Here is a 21,232-nt window from a genome sequence, read left to right as displayed (position 1 = left end):
TTCCTGGGCAAACCATTCCAGATCTTTATCACTCCTTCTGTAAAAAACTTTTTCCTGATATCCAACCTACATTTCCCTTGGCACAGCTTGAGGCTGTGCCCTCTGATTCTGTCAGTGCTGCCTGGAGAAAGAGACCAACCCCACCTGAGCACAGGCACCTTGCAGGGAGTTTAGAGAGTGATGAGGTCACCCCTGGGTCTCCTTTTCTCCTGGCTAAACAGCCCCAGCTGTTTTCTAAGTTTCTCATCATAGTTTTCAGTATAATATGTAAACTCCCTCATGAGAAAGTAACAATTTTAGTATCTCTAATAATGAGATTATATATCTGTGGCACATCAATTACAAAGTTTTTAATTATCTTGTGGTTTAGTATATATTTTGTCATATGTTGGTAATCATATATGACCAGTTGGTAATCATATATGGCAAAAGGAAATTGTTAGGAAAGCTTGTTGCATTTCTGAGAATAAATAAATTAATTTAGCTCTGCCTTTTGTTATTCTGGTCTTATCTAACTTAACCTTTGGAGGTAAGGGCCATACCTCTCCACCTTTTGCATATCCTCTGTAATGTGTTTACATTCTTCACACTGCAAAAATTAATTTCCTTATATGTGTTGCAGATGCAACAATGTCAGGCCTTTGCTTAAACTGGTCATTTTATACTCCTGGCTAACTCTCTGCTCCTTGCTCTGCAGCTATGTCAAAGTCTACCTCCTGCCTGACAAGTCCCGCCAGAGTAAGCGCAAGACCAAAATTAAAAGTAACAGCACCAACCCACAATTTAATGAGATACTGAAGGTGAGAAGAGTCTCTTTCTCTCTCTCAGGCTCTGATGAATGTTTCACTTGTGCTCACAGGTATTTTCTATACATGTTCCAGTACAGGGATTAGAACTTGGAAGAAATGCCTCAAAAGGGAAGGTATTTAAGCAAAAGCATCTACCAAAACTATAATTTGCAATTTCTGGCTTTCAGCATTAAGAAAGTTTTGTTTGGTTCTCTCCTTTATGGTTAAAAATTCCTTAATTTCCATAGATCTCTTTCAAAACTGTTGATGTCCCCATCTAGCCTGAGCCTAGAGTTGTTAAAAACACCTTAAAGATTTTATATGTCTGATGCTGAAACAAAGCTGGATTAGAACTTCCTGTCTAACGGATTTAGAAGAGAAAACAACATTTTGCAGTAAGATCTGAATTCTTCTGGAAGGTTTAACTTATTCTTAGTTAAACTTATTCCTGAAGCAGAACTAACTTTGATTAAAAAAATGTTAGCATGTGATTCACTATTTATCTTCTTAAAAACCTGTGATGAAGTTAATTTTGTGTTGCAATGGGCTTGATGTGCTTGAGGACACAATACCCACATCTCTCTCCTTCCTTGCCCCTTTACCCACCCCCACCAGAGAGGCTGAAATCTTCTGAGCTCCTTCCAAGCTGCTCATTCACCTCCCTGGCTCTGTGGTGCAGGTGGGAATGTGGAGGTGTTTCCCCTTCACTGCCTCCCTGGCATCTTGACCTCAAAACTCCTGATGATTCCCTTTCCTACCCACTGAAAGAGTTATCCAGCAGGCTACCATGGAACCAGAAACTCCTTTTAGTTTCTCCTGATTATTTTTTTTTTAATTTCAGTTATATTTTAAATGTTTCCTATAATAGAGGCAAATAGATGTTCCCTGGCTGGTGTTCTTGGCTTGGCCTGGCTACAAAACCATTTCGCAGGCACACACACTCTGGCCATACTGCTTGCCAAGGGAGAGACTTTTTATAGCCTCATTTTTAAATGATATAGAGGAAAATTAAGGCTTGCCTGAACTGGGAAAAAATAGAGAATTAGATTTTATTTATCAAGTAATATAGCATTAAACATAATTTCAGGGTGAAGAGAGAAAATAAAAGTTTGTCAGAAATACGGATTATAACAAAATGTGTGAAGATAAGGAAGGGTTGTTCATCCCAACGGAAAATCATGTTAAAAAAAAAAAAAGAAAATAAAAATAATTAAATCTGTCTTGTACCTTCCCTCTTTGACTTTTACTCCCTTGTTGCAGAATATGAGGTTTCTCACAGTGGAACAGTTGGCATCTAGGGTTAGGCACTGTAGATAGATCTGTACATAATTTGCCAACTGACCTGACTGGTTCAGCTTTTGGACAGTATTTGTCCATGTCCAAATATTGCTCCTGATGCAAAAATAAGACATTAGTTTATTCAGCTAACACTAGGAGAAGAGTGAATGTCAAGGAAATAAGGGGCTTTTTGCTAAAAGTAGAGTGCGCAGAGCCAGAATTCCAGATGTTTATAATTTTCTGTGTCTTTGCAAGACTACAATGCTAGCTTTTTAATAGCTTTGATATACTAATATCTAGATGTGTTTTTTAATAACTTTGGTATATTAATAGCTAGACATGAGTTTTTCAATAGCTTTCAAACCCAACAATGGTTACTGACAGGCTCAGTGCATGCCTTGAGGATGCTGCTGGATGTGTTTTGAGAACAATTTTTTGTAAGCTACAAAGAAAAAAATGGAAATGAGAGGTTGCTTTATGGAAAGCAGTGTTAACCAGACTCTGTTTAGGGATGAAAGAACCAGTGGGACTTCTTCTTTTTATCAACCTAGATGTTGATCTGCTTCTTTTATATAAACTTGTAGGGAATTAACTTGTAGGAACATATTTTTAAGCATCATTATTTACTTTATAGTCATAAATACTCAGTAAATAATACCAAAACCAAAGCCACCATAGTGATAGTAACACAAATTATCTCTGGATGTATACAGCAAAGATTTCACATTAATATTTTGAACTTTCTGGCTAGATCAATCTTGCTTGCAAGGAAAACAAATCTCTCTTTCATGCACCATTTGTTAACTGCTCTGGGCTTGGTGCAACTGAGCTAGAGCCATAAAAGACTTTGTGGAAAATGTTATTTCTGCTTATTCTGAGAGTTTCTTTTTCTCTTTTTCTGTTGGTAGTATGTCATCAGTCACTCACAGCTGGAAACCAGGACCCTGCAGGTTTCTGTCTGGCACTATGACAGATTTGGACGCAACAGCTTCCTTGGGGAAGTGGAAATTCCATTTGATTCCTGGAACTTTGAAAATCAGGGTGATGAGTGGTTTGTGCTCCAGCCCAAGGTAAGGGTTTCCAGGACTGGTGAAAGTGCTGTGAAGCAAGTTTAGCAAGAGTTAGTTATTTTTTTCCTTTGGAACTTTTTTATAAAGCAGGACTTTATAAGTGTCTGATATGACAATACAAAATTTACTTATTCTTAATTCAGTAAATTACGTTAATTTAAAACCAGCTTACTGGTTTTAAAGTCTTCACTAAATTTTCACATATGATTGGCTACTTAAAAACAATAAGCAGAAAAAGCTTTTAAAGAAAACATAAGTTCATCCTGTAATAAATTCCAATTAAAAATTACTTAGTAAATACATTAATCTTTTAAAATAGCACATAAAGCAAATAACTTACCTACCATTCCCCTTACCCAACCCTTAAGAGTTTATTAAAGAAACAAGCTTTATTTTTTTCAGTTTGAAGTGCTTTACACCTTTCAGATGTGACAAAACAACTTCTTAATCTCTTTAATTCACCTTCAACAGAGAGGCACAAGGAAAAGCTTCTGAGCCAGCAGATTGAGAGGTCTGTGGAGCAGAGCAAGCCCTGTACTCAGGGGAGGGCAGGGTGACTCCTGTGCCCAGAGCTCCCCTGCTTTGGCAATGGTGTTCTTTTTTTTTGTTTTTGGAAGAGATTCAAAGAGCTGCTGTAAACCAGAGGATTAAAGGCTTCTCTCTTACTTGCTCCTGCAGCAGCCAGAATCCCCAGGAATTCCAGGGGTTTAGAGTGACATTTAAGAAAGTGCATCTTTCTAATTTCAAAAAAAATATAAGGTGTGCAGCTAATATTGTCACAGTGGACCACATGATTTGGGTTTTCTATGTTCATTACACTTAAGGAAATCATATTATCTTTTGGGTTTCAGGAGAGAGTGTTTAATTTTTGGCTTTCTATCAGGTAGGAGATGGATCTGTTTGCTCTGTAATTAATTTCTAGGTAATTTCTTTTAATCTTAATGGAAAAATAACCAAAATAGTCATGAGGCTCTCCTGCTCAGCAAAATGAGTAATGAGGCACTAAGCATTTCAGCCAGTCCAGCTGGAAGGTGGTGTCTGATTATTTCCAATACCATTAAAAGGATTTTTAAATTGCTTCTTTTACTGTCAAAGAAAGCAAACACAGAATTGGTCTTGTCTGCCTCCTAAGTTGGTACCAACATTGTTTCTAAACTTAGAACACTGCTAAAGTTTTTGATCAGCAAGGATGATATTAAAAAAAATATATATCAATTACTACTACTAAAATAAGCACTGGCTAATATCCATGCAAACAATACACACTATTCTCCTATATGGACACCTGATAGAGACAGGAATGGAGGAATGGCAACCAAACATTTTCTGGGATTCATTACAGTGCTTTGTTTGTTTTATCATGAATCATTTAGCTGCTTCAGTGAAAAGGTTGGAGACTTGAAGATGTGTTTCTTCTATGAGCATTGAAAGATCTGTTTTCCAGAGGAGTGTGATTAAGTCAGAAAAAGGAGAGAAAATAGTTCTGCGGCTAAAGCGAGAACAGAGTATAGAGTCATGTGGATTTGGAGGAGAGGCTGACAAATTTTTTTTCTGGCATTAGGACTTAACACAATTGCTTGTCCACAAGCAGAACTAAATAAAAAAAACCTTTGATGCCTTTATGGGAAACTTGATCTTAAAGTCACTTAGTTTAGGCCAAAAGTGAGCTGCCTGACTGGCAAAATGTAGATGTGGAAATTATTCCACAGCCATTTACTGCAGGTTTTCTTTAGTGCTTTGTTGTAGCAGCTGGTATTGGACACTGGGGTCAGACAAGACTGTTTTTCTCAGTGTGTAGAGCAACACAGCAGTGCCTGTGCTGCTGTAAAAATGCTTCAAAGTCACAAAAGGGCCCTGTTGCTGTAGCTAAAATTGCTTTGTTCTCTGTCCCATCCTTGGGTGCAGACTGAGCCCAGTGAATGGTCAGTGCCTCAGCCTGGAGTCTGTGAGGTGAAGGCAATGCTGACCCTCTGTGCACACCTTATGAATTCCTGGTGGAGATTTTCACTTGTTTTCTCTGGGAAATAGAATTTTGACCTTTGTGAGGTGTCAGGAAACAAGCTGAAAGCATCTCACAGAAGGTCAGACATTCACAGGTCAGACATTCCTCCATAAACAACTCCTTAAAGGCTTCTGCGGTACCTTTCCCTTTATCCATGTCCTTCATCCCTCTGAAGAAATCAGGAAGATTTGTTCATTTTTCCCAAACCTAAGCACTGAAGCATGTACAGAAATTACATCACAGAAGCACAGAATGGTTTGGGTTTGAAGGAGTCTCAAAGATCACCCTGTTCCCATCCCCTGCCATGGGCAGGGACAGCTCTCACTGCACCAGGCTGCTGAGAGGGGTCCCAGCTCCACCAGGGAAGTCTGAGCTCTCTGTGTTGCACCCAGAGTTTTCAAAATGTAGTTTCCAACTTCTGGCAAAGTGAATGGAAATTCAGTACCCTGCCAGTGATATTATTTTTTAAAAGATGGACTGAAGGGCACTAATTGCATTCTTCTGGGTAAGATTTAAACATTTATAAAAAATATGTAGAAATGCAGAAATAATAGCTGTGTAGAAAACAAAGAGGACACTGGGAATATGAGTTTGTAAGAAGTTTTTGTGTTTCAAAGCTGCACTCTGCTCTCCCTCCCCTTTGTTCCCTACACATCCAGTCAAAGACTGACTCAGGAGGGACTTCTCTAAAATCCATGAAACTAATTAGATTTTAAATCCTGACTGGTGCAAATAAAGGCGGAATATCAGATTAAATCAGTTATAGTTTATACACTCAGAAATAAGTTTCAGGAGTTTATTTGCTGTTGTTTTTTTCACTTATTCATGCTAGATTACTGTCTCCTCTGTGTGTTCACTGAACAGTGTCTAATGCCAGATGGGTTTATTTTTCTGAGAGCTTGCATTCCCTAGCTTAAAAAGTTTTCTAAAATGTGATTGCCTCCAATTTGAATGTCTTATTATCTGAAAGTGGGCTGTTACATCTGGATGTGTTTAAGAAGTGTTTAAAGCACTCTATAGATTTATTGCTATATTTCAATAGAATTAAAATCAAAAGAAAAAGTTGAATGATTAACCTTGGCTGGATTTCTGGTTATTTTGGTTCTTTCCTCTTCAGGTGGAGGCTGTGACAGATTTTGGGCTTCAATACAAAGGAGAACTGACAGTGGTTTTACGTTATATTCCCCCAGACAGAAACCTAATGCTTCCTCTGGGGCAGTTTCAAGGTAAAACAACTATTAATAATGAGGATTTTAAAAATCATGTGATGATGATGTATCAAAAATCTTCACATAGGGTGAAGTAATGGTACTGGTGAAGATTGAAATTATACTTCATATGCTCATTCATAGAATCACAGAATGTTAAGTGTTGGAATGGACCTGAAAAACCATCTAGTCCCAAGTCCCCTGCCATGAGCAGGAACCTTCCACTAGACCAGGTTGCTCAAGGACTTACCCAACCTGGCTTCAATAGTTATATATGGAAATTCTGAACCATGTGTGTGTTTCTTTTGCTTCATCCTTTTCTCTTACACTGAGCTTAAGAAGAGAGAGTGGAAGAGGAATATGCAGTCAGTGGTTGATGCATTGCTCTGACTTAATTAAAAAAAAAAAAAAATCCAGACATTAGGTAACATGATCAAGGGCAGCCACAGAGAAATAAATTGTCTGCATTGTAGCCTGAGAGTTCTTTTTTCAGCTAGTTATATACAATGCTTAAGTAAGAGACCTCACTTAGTTCTTCATGCTTAATTCACCTGACTCCACCTCCTCATTTTCACCCTTTTTTCTTACTGCTTTTCCTCTGCTCAGTCGTACTGTATTACTGCTGCAATTTACTCCTGTAAAATCTTATTTGAGTTCTTCAGGGTGAGCCATTATTTTCATCAGCAATGAACAAGGGAGGAGAGTTACTCTCTCTTTGCATTGTGTTAGCATGAGGAACAGCAATCCTTTGAAGTGAGAGCAATCACTGGGTAGCACCTGAGTGCACATGGATGTACCAGATGCAGGAATATCACTGTCTCAGTGAGAGTATTGCTTGTTAGCATTTGCATTTGATGGATTAGATTCCTTTCTTTTCCTTTCTTCTTTTTTTTTTTTCTTTTTGACAGATGATATTCCCTCCCTCAACTTGTAGTAAGGTTTTCTCAAGGTTTGCTCCCTTAGAAGCTCATTGTTATCAGCTCAGTCCAGACACAGCCTGCATTTTTTAAAATTAGTACATTTTAACATCACTCCTGATGATTACTTTTAAAAATGTAGCCAAGAAAATTCACAGTTTTAAATCATTCCTACAATATATACTGATATGTATTCTATTCTATTCTATTCTATTCTATTCTATTCTATTCTATTCTATGCTATTCTATTTATTTTATTACATTTATTTTATTATATTTATTATATCTTTTAGAACAGAGTCAGGGCCTCAGCCTGGAGTCTGTGAGTATATTATATATACTACAATATAATTTCTGATTGTAATTTTGCAACTTTGTTCCATGCTTAGGAAAGAGAGGTTTCAAAAAAGGAAAGAAAGGAGATTCTCATCTGCCATCTGGAGGCATATTAGAAGTCCTCATCAAAGAAGCAAAGAATTTAACAGCAGTGAAATCAGGAGGCACATCTGACACTTTTGTTAAAGGGTTTGTGGGGTTTTCCTCTCCTTTTTTAATGACTGCACTGGATGTAATTTAAGATTTGTATCACATGCCTGTAAGCATGTGGGTACACAAAAAATTTATATAGTATGACAACATATGTGAGTTTTTTTAGATATTCAGCATTTTGTGTTGGACACTCAAAATCCAAACTACATAGAATGCTTGTGTTTGAAAAAAATTAACTAAATCCTGTATCTCTCATTATAATGGATTTCTCATAAATGTAGGATATGCATTATAAATGTTACATTTAAGAAGTAATAGATATCATAAAACAATTTTCTTTGCCATGTTTTGCTCTGAATGCTAGTTTTCAGGCTTGCTGATTTCTAGATATGTTCCAATTTATACTAATGGGTTGAGTGTTGTTACTAAACAGAGTCCACAGGAAACATCCTGTCTTTAATTCCCTTAGGAGCTTAGAGGAGGAGCTTAGAATTTATCTTGATCTTCTGCTGTGCTTAAAACTATCACTCAGTGCATACATTTCAAGTAGAAAAAATAATTTTAATTCCTTTTTGGACAATCTCTTGTTGCACTTTGAGACAGACACTGGACATGATGACTCCAGAGAGGTCCCTTCTAGCCAATGTTTTTATGACTGTCTATATTTAGCCTCACTGAAATAAAAAGTTTGTAGTTGAGTCTTGGGGCAAGGAGACTGAATTCCAATTTCTGCTTGTGGTAATTTCTCACTGTAGGTATGAGAACAAAGGAGCACAAATGCAAAATAAGCACTTGAGGTAGATGCTTAACATAATACCAGTGGGGAGATGGGGTCCTGATCCCATTTGAGCCTCTACATGACTGTTATATATTATGAACACAATGTGAAAATCCATTTCCATATTCATTTTCCTTTATCTCCCAGGTACCTGCTCCCAGATGACAGCAAAGCTACAAAACACAAAACTCCCATAGTAAAAAGGAGTGTGAACCCCCAGTGGAACCACACCTTTGCCTTCAGTGGTTTGAATTCAGGGGACATCAGGAATGCCTGCCTGGAGCTGACTGTGTGGGACAAGGAGTCTCTTTCCAGTAATATTTTTTTGGGAGGTGTCCGTTTGAGCACTGGAAATGGTAAGGTCCCATCTAATTCAGGTTGCTTTTCTTATTCTGCTCCCCTCATTCCTTAACCCACCTGGTTCATGTATATGAAGGACAGAAATGTCACTGAGTGTTTTGAAAATACACAGGAAGTTGTGCAATTTGAAAATGGAGAAAAGGCAACATGTAGATAATCTGTAGATGATTTAGTTCTTTCCTCCACTGAATGAGACAGAAAAATTTTGTGCCCAATTGTATTTCTGCACAGTGTAAAAGAACTGTGGATACCTAGGGAAGCATTCCTCAGCATCCAGTGAGAGGGAGTCAGCTACTTCTGTGCAGCCCTTCTGCTGGCCATGGTGTGAGCTGGAAGAGGTGTGAACCCATTCCCCCTGTGCTGGGAAAAGTTGTTAGTGGTGCAGTGTGGGGAGGTTTCTGAGCCTCTGCCCATGTGCCTGAAGGTGTTCAATGACAAACTGGGGCTCTCCAGGAGCTGCCTGCTTTCAGTACAACTCCCTGTGCAGGTGGAAGTCTAAAATGCTTGTAATTTCTCTTGCACACTGTTGTAAATGAGGAGTGACGTTATCCAGCTGCTCCTAAAATGGCAAATTCCCATGTTTTTACAATTGCCAGGTGTGAGCAACGGCAAGGAGGTTGACTGGATGGACTCCCAAGGGGAAGAGCAGCACCTTTGGCAGAAGATGATTGACAGTCCAGGAGCTGCAGTGGAAGGGGTGCTGATGCTGAGATCCAGCATGGGGAAACGCAGACTCTGAAGGACTTGAACTGCTGAGGAAAGCCACAGCTACGCCTGGCTGCAGGGGTGTCCAGGTTCCTGTCACTTGGCCCATTTGAACCTGAGAAGGGTTGCACCCTTTGCCTTGGATATTAAGGCTCTGAGTGAGACTTTAATGCATTCTGCACTTTCATGCACACATTCCTTACCCAGGCTTCTTGTGTGAATTGTTTCTCCTGAAGCCAGTGAGAGCAGGACCTTGCACTGAGATCAGCCTGGCTTTGTCTGTCCCCTCTGGTGGCTGTGTGCAGCTGCTGAGCATTCTGCCTGAGGGCTGCTCAGACTGAGCAAACTCTCTTGTTGGTCATTTAGTGAGTGATGCCAGGTTTATGAATCTCCTTCTGGCTCAGGGATGGCCCCAAAGGCAGCAGTGGCACAGAACAAGCAGATTCAGAGTGAGTCTGTGCTTTGGTGTTTGTAAATTAAGAAGCCATAATGGTATGAAAGACAACAAACAGTGTTTGTTCATGGTGTTTGCTTGTTGGGCTGTGCAGTAGTGCAGCACGACAGGCTTGGGACCAAAACCCAGCCAAGCAGGGCCAATTCAGTGCTGCACTGCCCTAGAACCAGGCAGCAGTGAGCTGGGGGGCAGTGCTGCTGTCCTGGCATCCTCTGGGTATTTTAATGCACTTGTATAAAAGGCAGACTTGGTTCAACGTAATCCAAGAGCCTCCAATGAAATTAAATCATAACAAATCCTCAAACAGTTTCCAGAACTGCATGATGCTGCTGGTTTTCATTCAGTTGACAGCTCTAGCCAAGACCTTCTGATGTCATTGAACAGAGGGAATATGTCCACAAGCCAGTCCCCATCTGATGTGTTGCTGAGATGAGACACGTGTCAGGTTTGGACGGAGTTAGCTAAAACTTGATTCAACAGATTGTATAGAACAGAATGGGATTAAAGCACATGCCAAAATGATTTGCATAACTGTAAAATCTCCTCTGAATGGGCTGGGGTCCCATTCAGGCCCATGCATATTATTTGTATTTCATGTAGGACATTTTTTCTCCTGAACATCCCCCAGTGGATTTAATGATGAGTGGGTTTTGGCCAATACAATCATTAATCGTATTAACTGTGACAATTGTTCAACAGTAATTTTGTGCTCCTCAAGGTGTAAGACAAAGGAAGATCAGGAAACTGAGTGAACAGCATTTCTTCTGAATTCTCCACAATTAGAACACAGCTTTCTATTTGCATTAGTAAATTGACCTATAGCTATTCCTACATTTTTTCCCACAAAAGTTTATTGCAAGAAATCTTGATTGAACAACAGAATATGTTCTGATAGCTAAGCAACTACAGCTGGAGATGCTGTCATCTGTAGTTGTCCTAGTGTGCAATTAAGTACATGTATTTAGAGCTGAACTCAAAAACTTAAAATGTAATATTAATTCTTCTCGTTTTAAGATATTTTATGCTGTTTCTTGTTGGAGTGGCTGGAAACTGCAGGAAAGTTTACAGTCAGTCTTTTAAAATCATAATATTATTGGATTTTAACAGTATTTATTCATGTTGAAAACAGTAGTTTTAATAAAATTATTTGTTTCATTATGCATAAGTTATTTCAAAATTCTGATAAGACTTTTAAAAGTCACTGGAGGTTTTGCTTGCCCAGTTGGCGACTCACCATTTTCAGAAATTACCAAGCCATCTTTGAAACTGAAAATTCTCCTACAGAATCTTAGATTGGGAACCAAACATCAGTGGTTACTCAAGCAAACTGACTTCATTTTCCTTCTTTATCTTTTCTTTATTTTTGTCTGAAGTTCAGCTGAAATTGGGCACTGAAGGCAGTCTAGTTTGGTTTTAGCAGACTTTTAATTTTTCCAGCCTAAATGATTCTGTCATTCTACAAATGTGTGCTGTAGGTGCTGTGAGCTGATAAATTAGAGCACAAATATCAAGCACACAACATTTTATGACCTTGTTCTTATCACCATAGTCTGTCTTTAATATTAGACTATTTTTTTATCAGTATCTTCCAAAGTGACCAAACCTAACTTTTGACATCTTAACTACCTCTCTCTTTAACAGAATTGTTTTGAGTTCTCTTGGTTGTTTGTACTACAAACCTGAATTTATTTTGAGAATAATAATATTACATTGACATGTAGTCATAAACTTGGGGTTTTTTTTCTTCTGCTAGAAGTTGTTTCAAACAGATAAACCTGTTGAATGTAAAGAAACTGGTTCCTTGAGGTAAAATTCCAGCTCAAGTTGTAGAAGAACACTGGTCTGTTGAATGGTTTGCTTTGATTAATTTTGATGGTGAAAATGGCAAAAACAATAACAAAAAAATTCCTCCAAACTGGACCTTGGAATGGGCTTTTTTTCATTTGCCAAAATGAAAGAAACTTAAAACAATTTTAAATTTAATTTACTTTTGCATGGAACACAAGCTTTTGCTTAATTTTTGAATGGTACTTCCTAATCTCCTAAGCATAAATGTTTTAGCTAATTCACATCTTGCTTTGGAACAAAAAAAATTTATATTTTACTGCTTCAACTTCTGCCCATTTTGGTCATAAGGCGGAGTTTGTGATGAATGGCTTCATCTGGGAAGTGTCACCCAGCTCACACATGGGCTTTAAGCTCTGCCATTTCCTTCCAAAGGGCCAAAATGTCACTCTGAGCCCACAGCTGCAGTCACAGCTGGGCTCTGAGCAGGCTCAGCCTATGGAGGGAACAGTTTCACCTGGGAAGGAATTCCAGCCAAGGTGGTGGTGATTGCCATTGGGAGGTGTGTGGTAGGAGAGTGGAATGACCTCCTGGGTTAGCAGGGACAGTTCTGCAGCATGGTGTCACTATAAAAGCTGTCACACTCACCAGAGCCTCGGAGAGATGATGAGCATCAGATAAACACCAGAGCAATTTGGAAAGTTTTGCTGTTCTCTGATGTTATCAGCCCATTTGTAGGAATCATCTGATTTATGGAAAATGTCACATTTAATTATGTCTCTCTTCTCTTTGTTCTCTTCTTCTGTAAAGATGGTTTATGGTTTGGAAAAAGCACAAGATGATTAACTGCAGATGTGATTTCTTGTTTCCCGGATATTTGAATTAATTGCCCATAATTGTGCGTCATCATGCACTGTGTGTTACCAGGCTGAACAAAAAAGACAGAAAGCCAGGAATTAGACCACAGCCTTCCTTTTCTATCTGTATTTATAATATTGAAGGTGCATGAATGGTTTATTCAAAGCTAATTTTCAGGAGGAAATGGCCACAATTTTAACACTGATTCAGAAACTCATGCCCTGAGTAAACAAATACAGCAGAGCTGACGTTTCTGAAGTCTTTTTCTACACAGACCTGAGCAACTGAAGCTGCATCAGTGGAGAAGAAATCTGCTCTATGGTGGGTGCAGAAAATGCGTTACAAAATACATTTTACTCTGCTACATATTTTTCTAGCAAGGTTTGTGATTAAATTTTGAGGGTTCAACCCATTAAGAAGAATAGAAGTGCAACTTTAGCTGTAAAAGGTCAAGTTGGGCCAGTAAACATCTACAGACAGTGCCAATAGCTATCAAAAAGAGCTGATGCTTTTTGATAGGCTTTCCAGGCCCTGCCAGCAGATTTTGGTATCCATCCCTGCTCTCTGATAATTTTTTCCATCAGCTGAATGGGAACTTCAGGCTTCTAAACCTCCTCGAATGCTCAGATTCCAAAACCAGATGAAATAGGTTTGAAATGTCCTTCCTATCTCCTCTACCTCCACCTTGTGACACTTGAGTGAGGTGAGAAGAAAGCTGCAAAGACTGGGGACTGCTGTTGCCACATTCCTGTGCTAATCTAAATGCCACTGCCCTCCTTGGATGCCTTTCAGATGCCACATTTCCATCCTTCTTTTCCAGCTCTAATGGTTTAAGAGAGAAAGCATTGGGATGGTGAGCATGTTTTGATCATGGTTCATTAGACTGGAAGCTTTTTCTTCTATGCCTCTTTCAATAGAGATTATGCTGAGGCAGCATGAATGAAGCATTTTTATATATTAATTTCTGATTTTTCTTTTCCTGACTGGTTAAGTCAAGCTAAATGCAATTATTCTAAGCTGTATTCTGCAAAATATCAACTCAACTACAACAGGAGAGCAGCTTTTAAGCATCCACTCGTCCTAATTGATAAGAAGTAACAGCAGGGTTGCAGTTTTGTCTGGTGCACTTTTGACTTCTTGATGGCTCTGCACATTGCCCAGCTTCAGGAATGTAAAGTTTGCAGTTTGTTTTGTAGCATCCATGAAGGGAAAAGCTGCTTGGGTTTCTTACACCTTTGGAGAAGAGATCAGAGCCCTGTTTTCACAGCTGTCTGGTTTGTGGGCTCACAAGATAACAAGAGTTGTACCTGAATCTTTGCAAGGGTTTCTCTTCCCTTCACTCCTCCCTCCAGTTCAGCAGCCTGACCAGAAGGTTCTCCCTGGAATCTGATCCCCAATATCTGGGAGGAGGCAGCATGCACAAGAGATGGGAGAGCCCCACTTATAATCTTCTATATGATGTTAAGACTGAAATTTTCCTTTGCTAACACACAGTAGTGATTTCCAGCACTTTGCCACCATGACATAAACAAGTATCTTCTGAGAGCTGACCCATGCACTTTATAAACTTTTTTTTCCAAATAATTAGTTATTATTTTTTTTCTACCCCCAGAAATGTTAACATTTGAGACCCTAGAGAAATGATGGTGAATTCCAGAACAGGATGCAGATTTGCAGTGATGCCCTTTAGCACTGCTCAGCAGGAGATGCTCAGAAGCATGCTAACAGAACCTTACCACTGTGCCCATGAGTCTCCTCCCTGATGATTTCATGTTTTCAAATGCTGTTTAATAAGTGATATTACAGTGTTAATTATACTGTGTATATTAACACTGGAAACTGAATCTCAGCTTGCATTTTAGGGGACTTTTTAGGTTGTTTTTGAAACTCACCCTGGCTGCATCTTGACCTTTTACTTAGATTATTTATTTCAACAATCCTACTTTGTGGCAATAACAGTTAAATGGCTGTGTGCTACTGCTCCTGACAGCTCTCTGTATATTTTTAAGAATAGCTCTAATTGTTGAGGTTTGCCTAAAGCCAAGCATAGCCATTTGTTGCAGCAATTAGAGAATGTCACATATCCCTCGTGCTGCCTTTGTTCTGCTAAAAATGTTGCTAACAATTTGTTCAATTATTCTGGTGGACAGGAACAGTAATAGCAGTAAATGGCATTGCAGTATGTTAAGCTTTGCCCAAATTGAGACAAAGCAATGTTTTCTGCTGAGAACATTTTTGTACTGTGCATTGTACATTGTTTTGTGGACAAAGATGGCTGGTAAGACATTTGCAGCTGTTGTCAAGATTTCTGTTATGTCTTCTAAATTAAAATACTGAAATGCTGCTGTGTCTTTGTCTCTCCTAAAATGAATTACAGGAAAATATATCTCCCAGGAGCATCCTATCTTATCTCACTGAGGTAAAGACAACATTTATATGTGATGATCAATGCAAGGGCCTTGCATGTTTTCAGAGGTGAGACTCCATTGATTGATTCTGTCTCTCCTTTTGTTGTCTTAAAAGCATTTAAAGTGTAGAAATTAAGCTGGTTTTGATTTCATAAGCATTAAATATGATTTCTTTTAAATATGCAATTTTAAGGAAAAGCGAAATACAGCATTCTCTTCCTCCTTGCTATAAAATTATTTTACATCTATATTAACTCCCCCTGTTCATCAGGTCCTCCCCTCCATCTCTGAATCTCCTGCCTCTTCCCTAGTTCAAGGTCCTGCCCACCTGAACATCCAGGTATGTTCAAAATGCATATTTTCTCTAATTTCTGGTCCTGATTTATTTTTTAATTATTATGATAAGAAAAATCAACAAGCATTCGACCCCTTAATTTACACTTTCAGCAGAGTCGTGTTCCCTTCAACTTACCTCAGGGCTGAGGGCTCTCTTACATCTTCTTGTGGTTCCCCTGGGCTTTTGTGGCTTGCTGTGCCTTCCCAGTGAGCAAGGAGGCAAACGCTGGGCTAAGGGCTTGTGCTGCCTCTGGCTCAGTTCCTGTGCCCAGGCTGAGGGCAGACCAGCCCAGCAGGGCTCAGTGGGCTCTTGGTTTGAGCTCAGGGTCTCCTGCCCTCACACCACTCTTGTCCAGCTCATCCCTGTGCTGGTTCTGGCCTTTATGGGCAGGTCAGACACCCAAAAACTGGAAGGCAGCTGCAGGTAGGGGAAGAGCCCTGCTGCCATTTCTCTGCTCTCTGTACCTTTGCTCAGAACTGTACTCAAGGACTTGCCTGAGGGTCCTGAAGGCACCTCTGTTCCTCCTGTACAACTGAACTGTAGTTCCTCCTCCCCTTCTCTTGGAGGTGATAGATGACTAATTCTCCTTGTAAATTTGAAGTATGGGCCATGCTAATTATTGAAATTCAGGTTTTGGTTACTTTCTGGCTGTGTGAGTGGCAATGGGAGGCATGTTGGTTACTAGATGTGCACTAGCACATTCTGCATGGACACTGGCATTCCCATTTGTTCCCTCTGTGTTTCACAGAGCATGCAGCAGCTGGGTCACTGCTTGAAGAGGCCAGAGAAAAACCACATGTGCTCTCCTCAGCTGCCCATGTCCTCACTGGCTCCTCTGGACCAGGCAGCCTTGATGTTCTCTGCCTTCCAGCCCCTGCAGGTGGTTTCCCACTCCTCCTTTCACCAAGCTGCCATAAAAATATCCTCCAGCCACAAATGGGCAGAGAGAAATGGGCAGCAGCTGCACGGCCAAGAGGAGCTGTGCCACCTCCTGACGGTGTGAAGCACTTTTTGCTTCCTGTGGATGTACAGCAGGAGCAGAGACTGTGGTGAGTGGCTGGAAGTGATCAAGTACTGAGATTGCACAGCCTGAGCTCTATTATTCCCCCACCTCAACTTAAAAAGTGGGTTGTGATCATTAGAGTATTTAAATACCCTCCAGGTTACTCTTCAGGCTCTGCATTTTCATTAACTATGTGATGCAGTCTGACTCATGCTCTTATGTAAGCACTGAGCTGTAATGAAGTCCCATGTTGTGGTTGTTTAGTGCAGAGCTGTGAAGGATCATTGGTGTTTTCATTAAAAAACAACACTTTCTGTCCCAGAGGGCTTTGAACTTCAAGAATAGGGATGTGCAACTTCAAATTTGTCTCTCTTCTGCAGCTGTAGAGGAGGTGTGTGACAGCAGGGGTTGTTCTCATCTAATTAGGTGGATTATTAGGTAGAATCTGGGGAAAATCAGGCCATTTACAAAATTGCTTTTTTGCTGAGAAACTGCTGCCTCCCACAATTTATCTCAATGGTTTTGTTTGTAAAAGATGCTGCGTGTCAGGAACAGTAATTGTTTTCTCATCTGAAATAATTGAAGTCTTCTGGTTCACACTCAGAACGTTCAGATTGATGTAGGAACCTCCAGCCCATGACTGTATCCACGCACTGGGATGTGTCACATCTCCTGCAATGAACAGCCTGGAGGTGGGATGGAAAGGGTAAGGCTTATGGCAGCTCTAATATTCCTGTTTTCAATCAGATTTGCATTTTGACAGCAGTGGTAGGATTAGAGCTATACCAAGAAGAGTTGGGAGTATGAAATAGACTCCAGACATTGTAACTTTGAGGGAGGAGAATTTTTTGTGAAACCTTAAAAAAAAAAAGTGCACTGGTGTAGATACTGAACCTTGTTTATGTAGTGTTATTTTTCTGGGACCAGAAGTGTACAGGATGAGTTACTGGAATATATTTGCATATATAAACGCTGGGCTAAAGCCAGAACTACTAAATCCCTTGTTCAAACACTCCCAAGAGACCATTCTACCAAATCCCTGTATACCATACATGCAGGCTGATTTGACTCCAAAACAGAGATGGCACATACTACTTTTCACTGCTGCCCACAAAAATGTCCAACAGAAAATGCCAGAATCCTTGTATTACTAATCAAGAACAGCTTTTCTTAATCACAGGATTTTAAGAGATGTTCTGTGCAGAATATAACTAGTAATCCAATCACTCATGCACTCTCCTCCACTTAATTCAATTTCCTGTAACAGCCCAGTGATTGCAATCACTTCCCTGATTGTAGCAATTGTAAAGCCCTGCTCCTGTTCATGCAGTCAGGAAAGAAGACTGGATGCACTGACTGTGTACCTAAATCAACATGGAGCAGCAGCAGATTGGAATTGCAGCAATACAGGAGAAAAATCAGATCCATCCAAGATTTTTATTTTTGTAATAGATTTTAAATCATTGGAAATCAGTTGCTCTCCTTTTTCAGTGAGAAAGTGAGGGGAAAAAAAAAAAAAAAAACCAAAACCGTCCACCTGTCATTCATGCTCTAAGCATGTGAATGCTGAAGAGCCTGAGTCAGAACTGGGGCCGCAGCAGCCTGTGTATGGATGTGTCCTTGGGCTGCCTCTGCTCCACAGGCACAGAACCACACAATGGTTTGGGTTGAGATCACCTTATTCCAATGTCCCTGCTGTGGGCAGGGAATCTTCCATGCTCCAGACAGCCCCATCCAACCAGGTGCTCAAAACCTTCAGATTCCTGGCCCTCATCACCCTCAGAATTTCTTCCTACCATCTAAACCTGTCCTCCTTCAGCTTAGGGCCTTTTCTATCACTGCATGCCTTTCTGAAAATCCCTCTCCAGCCCTCTTGCAGCCCCTTCAGGCTGCTCTAAGGTCTCCCTGGAGCCTTCTCCTCCCCAGGCTGACCAGCCCCAGTGCTCTCAGCCTGTCTCCACAGCAGAGGGGCTCCAGCCCTTGGGCCACCTCAGAGGCTCCTCTCTGGTCTCCTCTCACAGATCCATGTCCTTGGTGTGGCCAGCCCTGATTCCCTTGACCACTGACAGAGAGAAGGCAGCCTGGGGTGCAGCTGTGTCCACCACCCCACAGGCTCTCACCCTCCTTGCTCCTTTACAGTGGGTTCAACATTTGTTTTGTTTGTTTGGTCAGGCCTGGAAGAGAAATGGCATTTCTGTGATTTTTGTCACCAGTCCTGACCTTGCCCCTTGTTCCTAACAGCAAAACCTGGAAAGCCCAGAGCTTCTTTGCCCCTCAGTTGCTCATCCTGGCAATGGCACCACCACCTGCAGAGTTCAGGGTGCATCCTGATCTCCTTGGCCTCTGACACCAGCACTGCAGGGCCAAGCCGTGCTTTCACTGCTGCTCTTGGGTGTTCAGCAACACTCTGCTAACACTGGGAAGCAGATCATCCTGTCCATGGCATACCCCACACAGCTCCTCCTTGGTGCTGTTATGCTTCAGCCCACAAATTAGCTTTTGCTAGCTGGTGTCAAGGCTGACTTACCTCTGTTCACATCTACTTCCTCATTAGTTCACTTGCAGGACCAATGTTTTTTAAAAGAGTTTTCTCTTCTTTTTCCTTTCCTTTCCTTTCCCTTTCCCTTTCCCTTTCTTTTTTTTTGTCATTTCAGAGGATGCAAGAGACCAAATTCTGGTAAGGATTGCTTTAAAGATGCTGCTAAAACTGTTCTTGTGCTGACACCACTGTAAAATTTAAAACTCTACCTTATGGTCAAAGTCAAACAAGCATTTGGCTGAAAAAAGAGTGTGCTCTTGAGGGGCAGGAATGAACAGCACAGACGCTGGGTGCTAGCTCAGACAGTCAAATTGTGTATCATACCCTGTGAACAGGCATCCAAACTGAAACTCACAGTTTTCACTCCTCTGACACTTGTACTCTTCATGCATGATGTGTATTCTTTGCAGTGGATTGTTGAGACTCTGGGCTGTAATAAAACAAATGAAATTTTTTCCCTGTTCTGATTGCCTCCTGATATTTTTTTATTAAACAGGGAACTTTTTTTGTTAATTTCAAAGTGATGACTTGCAAACAAGTATTTTCACAGCTCTGGAAGTGACAAATCCTTGATGATGTTTCCCTGGAGTAATGTTTCCCTGCCATCAAAACAACAGCCTGGTTGGTCTGTCTGCAAGGTGAATGGGGGAGAAAAAAGTCTGCTACTCCAAGATTGCTGGACATTAAAAGCCAGAAGCAGAAGTGCAGCAGGTAGGAACGTATGTTCCCATTAAGAATTGCAGTACATGGGCCTTAGTAATTACTGTCCATCCTCTATACTGATCACCGCTCCTTCATCATATTCCCTGTGGCAATGACTTCCATGCTCCTGCTATCACCAATTTTCTCCTTGCTGCTGCTGAAAATCAATGCTTGTGTTCCCTCTGGCTCATGCTTTTTGTCTGTGATTGACACTTTTTTTAGTGGAACTAAAAGGCACCAGTGGGTTCCTTATACACCTTCAATGTGAGGCTAATGTCTTTTATAATGGTTTGGAGAAAGATATTTTGAACCAAATTCTGTATCAATTGACCAGTTTTACCCCCCAAGAGGAATTTTAGAAAACTATCTGTTTGCAAAACAATATTTTATTAATAACCAGAATTATAAACAGTAAGAAAGAAACCCCAATTTTACACTGAATGAAAAATCCAAAATAAACTCTCAGAAACGTGCCTCAGTTCTTTACTCTCTGTACAAGAAATTCCATTAGGTAGTAAATTCTACATCCACATTCATCCAGTTGTGGGGTTCCCAGCAGGAGGAAGGACATCAACCAGTCAGAGCAAGTCCAGAGAAGGCCACCAAGGTGATCACAGGGACAGAGCACCTCTCCTGTGAGGAAAGGCTGAGAAAATGGGATTGTTCAGCCTGGAAAAGAGGAGGCTCAGGGGTGACTTAATTGTGGCCTTCCAGTCCCAGAACAGAGCCAACAGGAAAGATGGAGAGGGATTTTTTACAAGAATCTGGAGTGACAGACAAGGGAGAATGGCTTGAACTTGTAAGAAAACAGGTTCAGGTTATATATTAGGGGAAAATTCTTCACTGTGCAGGTGGTGAGGCACTGCCACAGGCTGCCCAGAGAAGCTGTGGCTGCCCCATCCCTGGAAGTGTTCAAGGCCAGGTTGGAAGGGGCTCTGAGCAACCTGATCTAGTGCAACAAGTCCCTGTTCATGGCAGCAGGGCTGGAGCTCAATGATATTTAAAGTCACTTCCAACCCAGGCCATTCTATATCTAAAGATGACTGAAAGTAAAAAAGAGCACCCTTCTATGCAGAGCAGCTGCATGGCTGGACAGATTTACCAAGACACAGAAAATCACATCAGTGACTAAAAGCCATGCTTTGTGTAGCACCAAGGAGAGAATTTTGTGGACCAAAAAAAATTCACCAACAACTGCAGGCCCTGAAATGCTGAATTAGGGACATGAGTGACCAATTTCTGCTTGCAGTTTCATCTCATCTTTCCTCAAGGGGAACTTGTCAATAAGGGCAAAGAGCTCAGCTGGAGTTGCTGGGAAGGGGTAGCGCTCCTTGTCCATGCCGTGCTTGTCCATCACCACGATGTTGAAATTGAAATGGGGGATCCTCAGCAGCAGCCTGCAAAGCAAGGAACTGGTTTTGTTAAAGGGCAGCACCAGACCCTTCAGCCTGAGCACAGGAAGGTGAGCATGGTCACAGGGGCTACACAGAGTGTAGGTTTGGTTTCAGCATTAACAAGGAGCCAGCTAAAGAGCAGGTGCCTGCAAGTGTC

The 21,232-nt window shown here is 40.7% G+C and overlaps 2 protein-coding genes across 12 annotated transcripts in view; one reads left to right on the top strand and one right to left on the bottom strand.

Moving 5' to 3' along the window:
- Positions 1-20,847, top strand: part of SYTL5 (synaptotagmin like 5) — a 93,822-nt gene extending 72,975 nt beyond the window's left edge. For all 5 annotated transcript variants that reach the window (XM_074534551.1, XM_014265213.3, XM_014265212.3 and 2 more), the window contains 6 exons: positions 698-800; positions 2,975-3,136; positions 6,256-6,364; positions 7,653-7,788; positions 8,678-8,886; positions 9,487-20,847. In XM_074534551.1, the coding sequence (XP_074390652.1) occupies positions 698-800; positions 2,975-3,136; positions 6,256-6,364; positions 7,653-7,788; positions 8,678-8,886; positions 9,487-9,629 (862 nt within the window). In that variant the 3' untranslated portion in view covers positions 9,630-20,847. The remainder of the gene's footprint in view (positions 1-697; positions 801-2,974; positions 3,137-6,255; positions 6,365-7,652; positions 7,789-8,677; positions 8,887-9,486) is intronic.
- Positions 20,048-21,232, bottom strand: part of SRPX (sushi repeat containing protein X-linked) — a 39,209-nt gene continuing 38,024 nt past the window's right edge. For all 7 annotated transcript variants that reach the window (XM_074534553.1, XM_074534555.1, XM_026791876.2 and 4 more), the window contains one exon: positions 20,048-21,078. In XM_074534553.1, the coding sequence (XP_074390654.1) occupies positions 20,898-21,078 (181 nt within the window). In that variant the 3' untranslated portion in view covers positions 20,048-20,897. The remainder of the gene's footprint in view (positions 21,079-21,232) is intronic.

Source organism: Zonotrichia albicollis, chromosome 2 (assembly GCF_047830755.1).
Source record: "Zonotrichia albicollis isolate bZonAlb1 chromosome 2, bZonAlb1.hap1, whole genome shotgun sequence".
Taxonomy (NCBI): Eukaryota; Metazoa; Chordata; class Aves; order Passeriformes; family Passerellidae; genus Zonotrichia; species Zonotrichia albicollis.
Note: the sequence above shows the minus strand (reverse complement) of the source record. Positions and strands in the feature narration are given on the sequence as shown.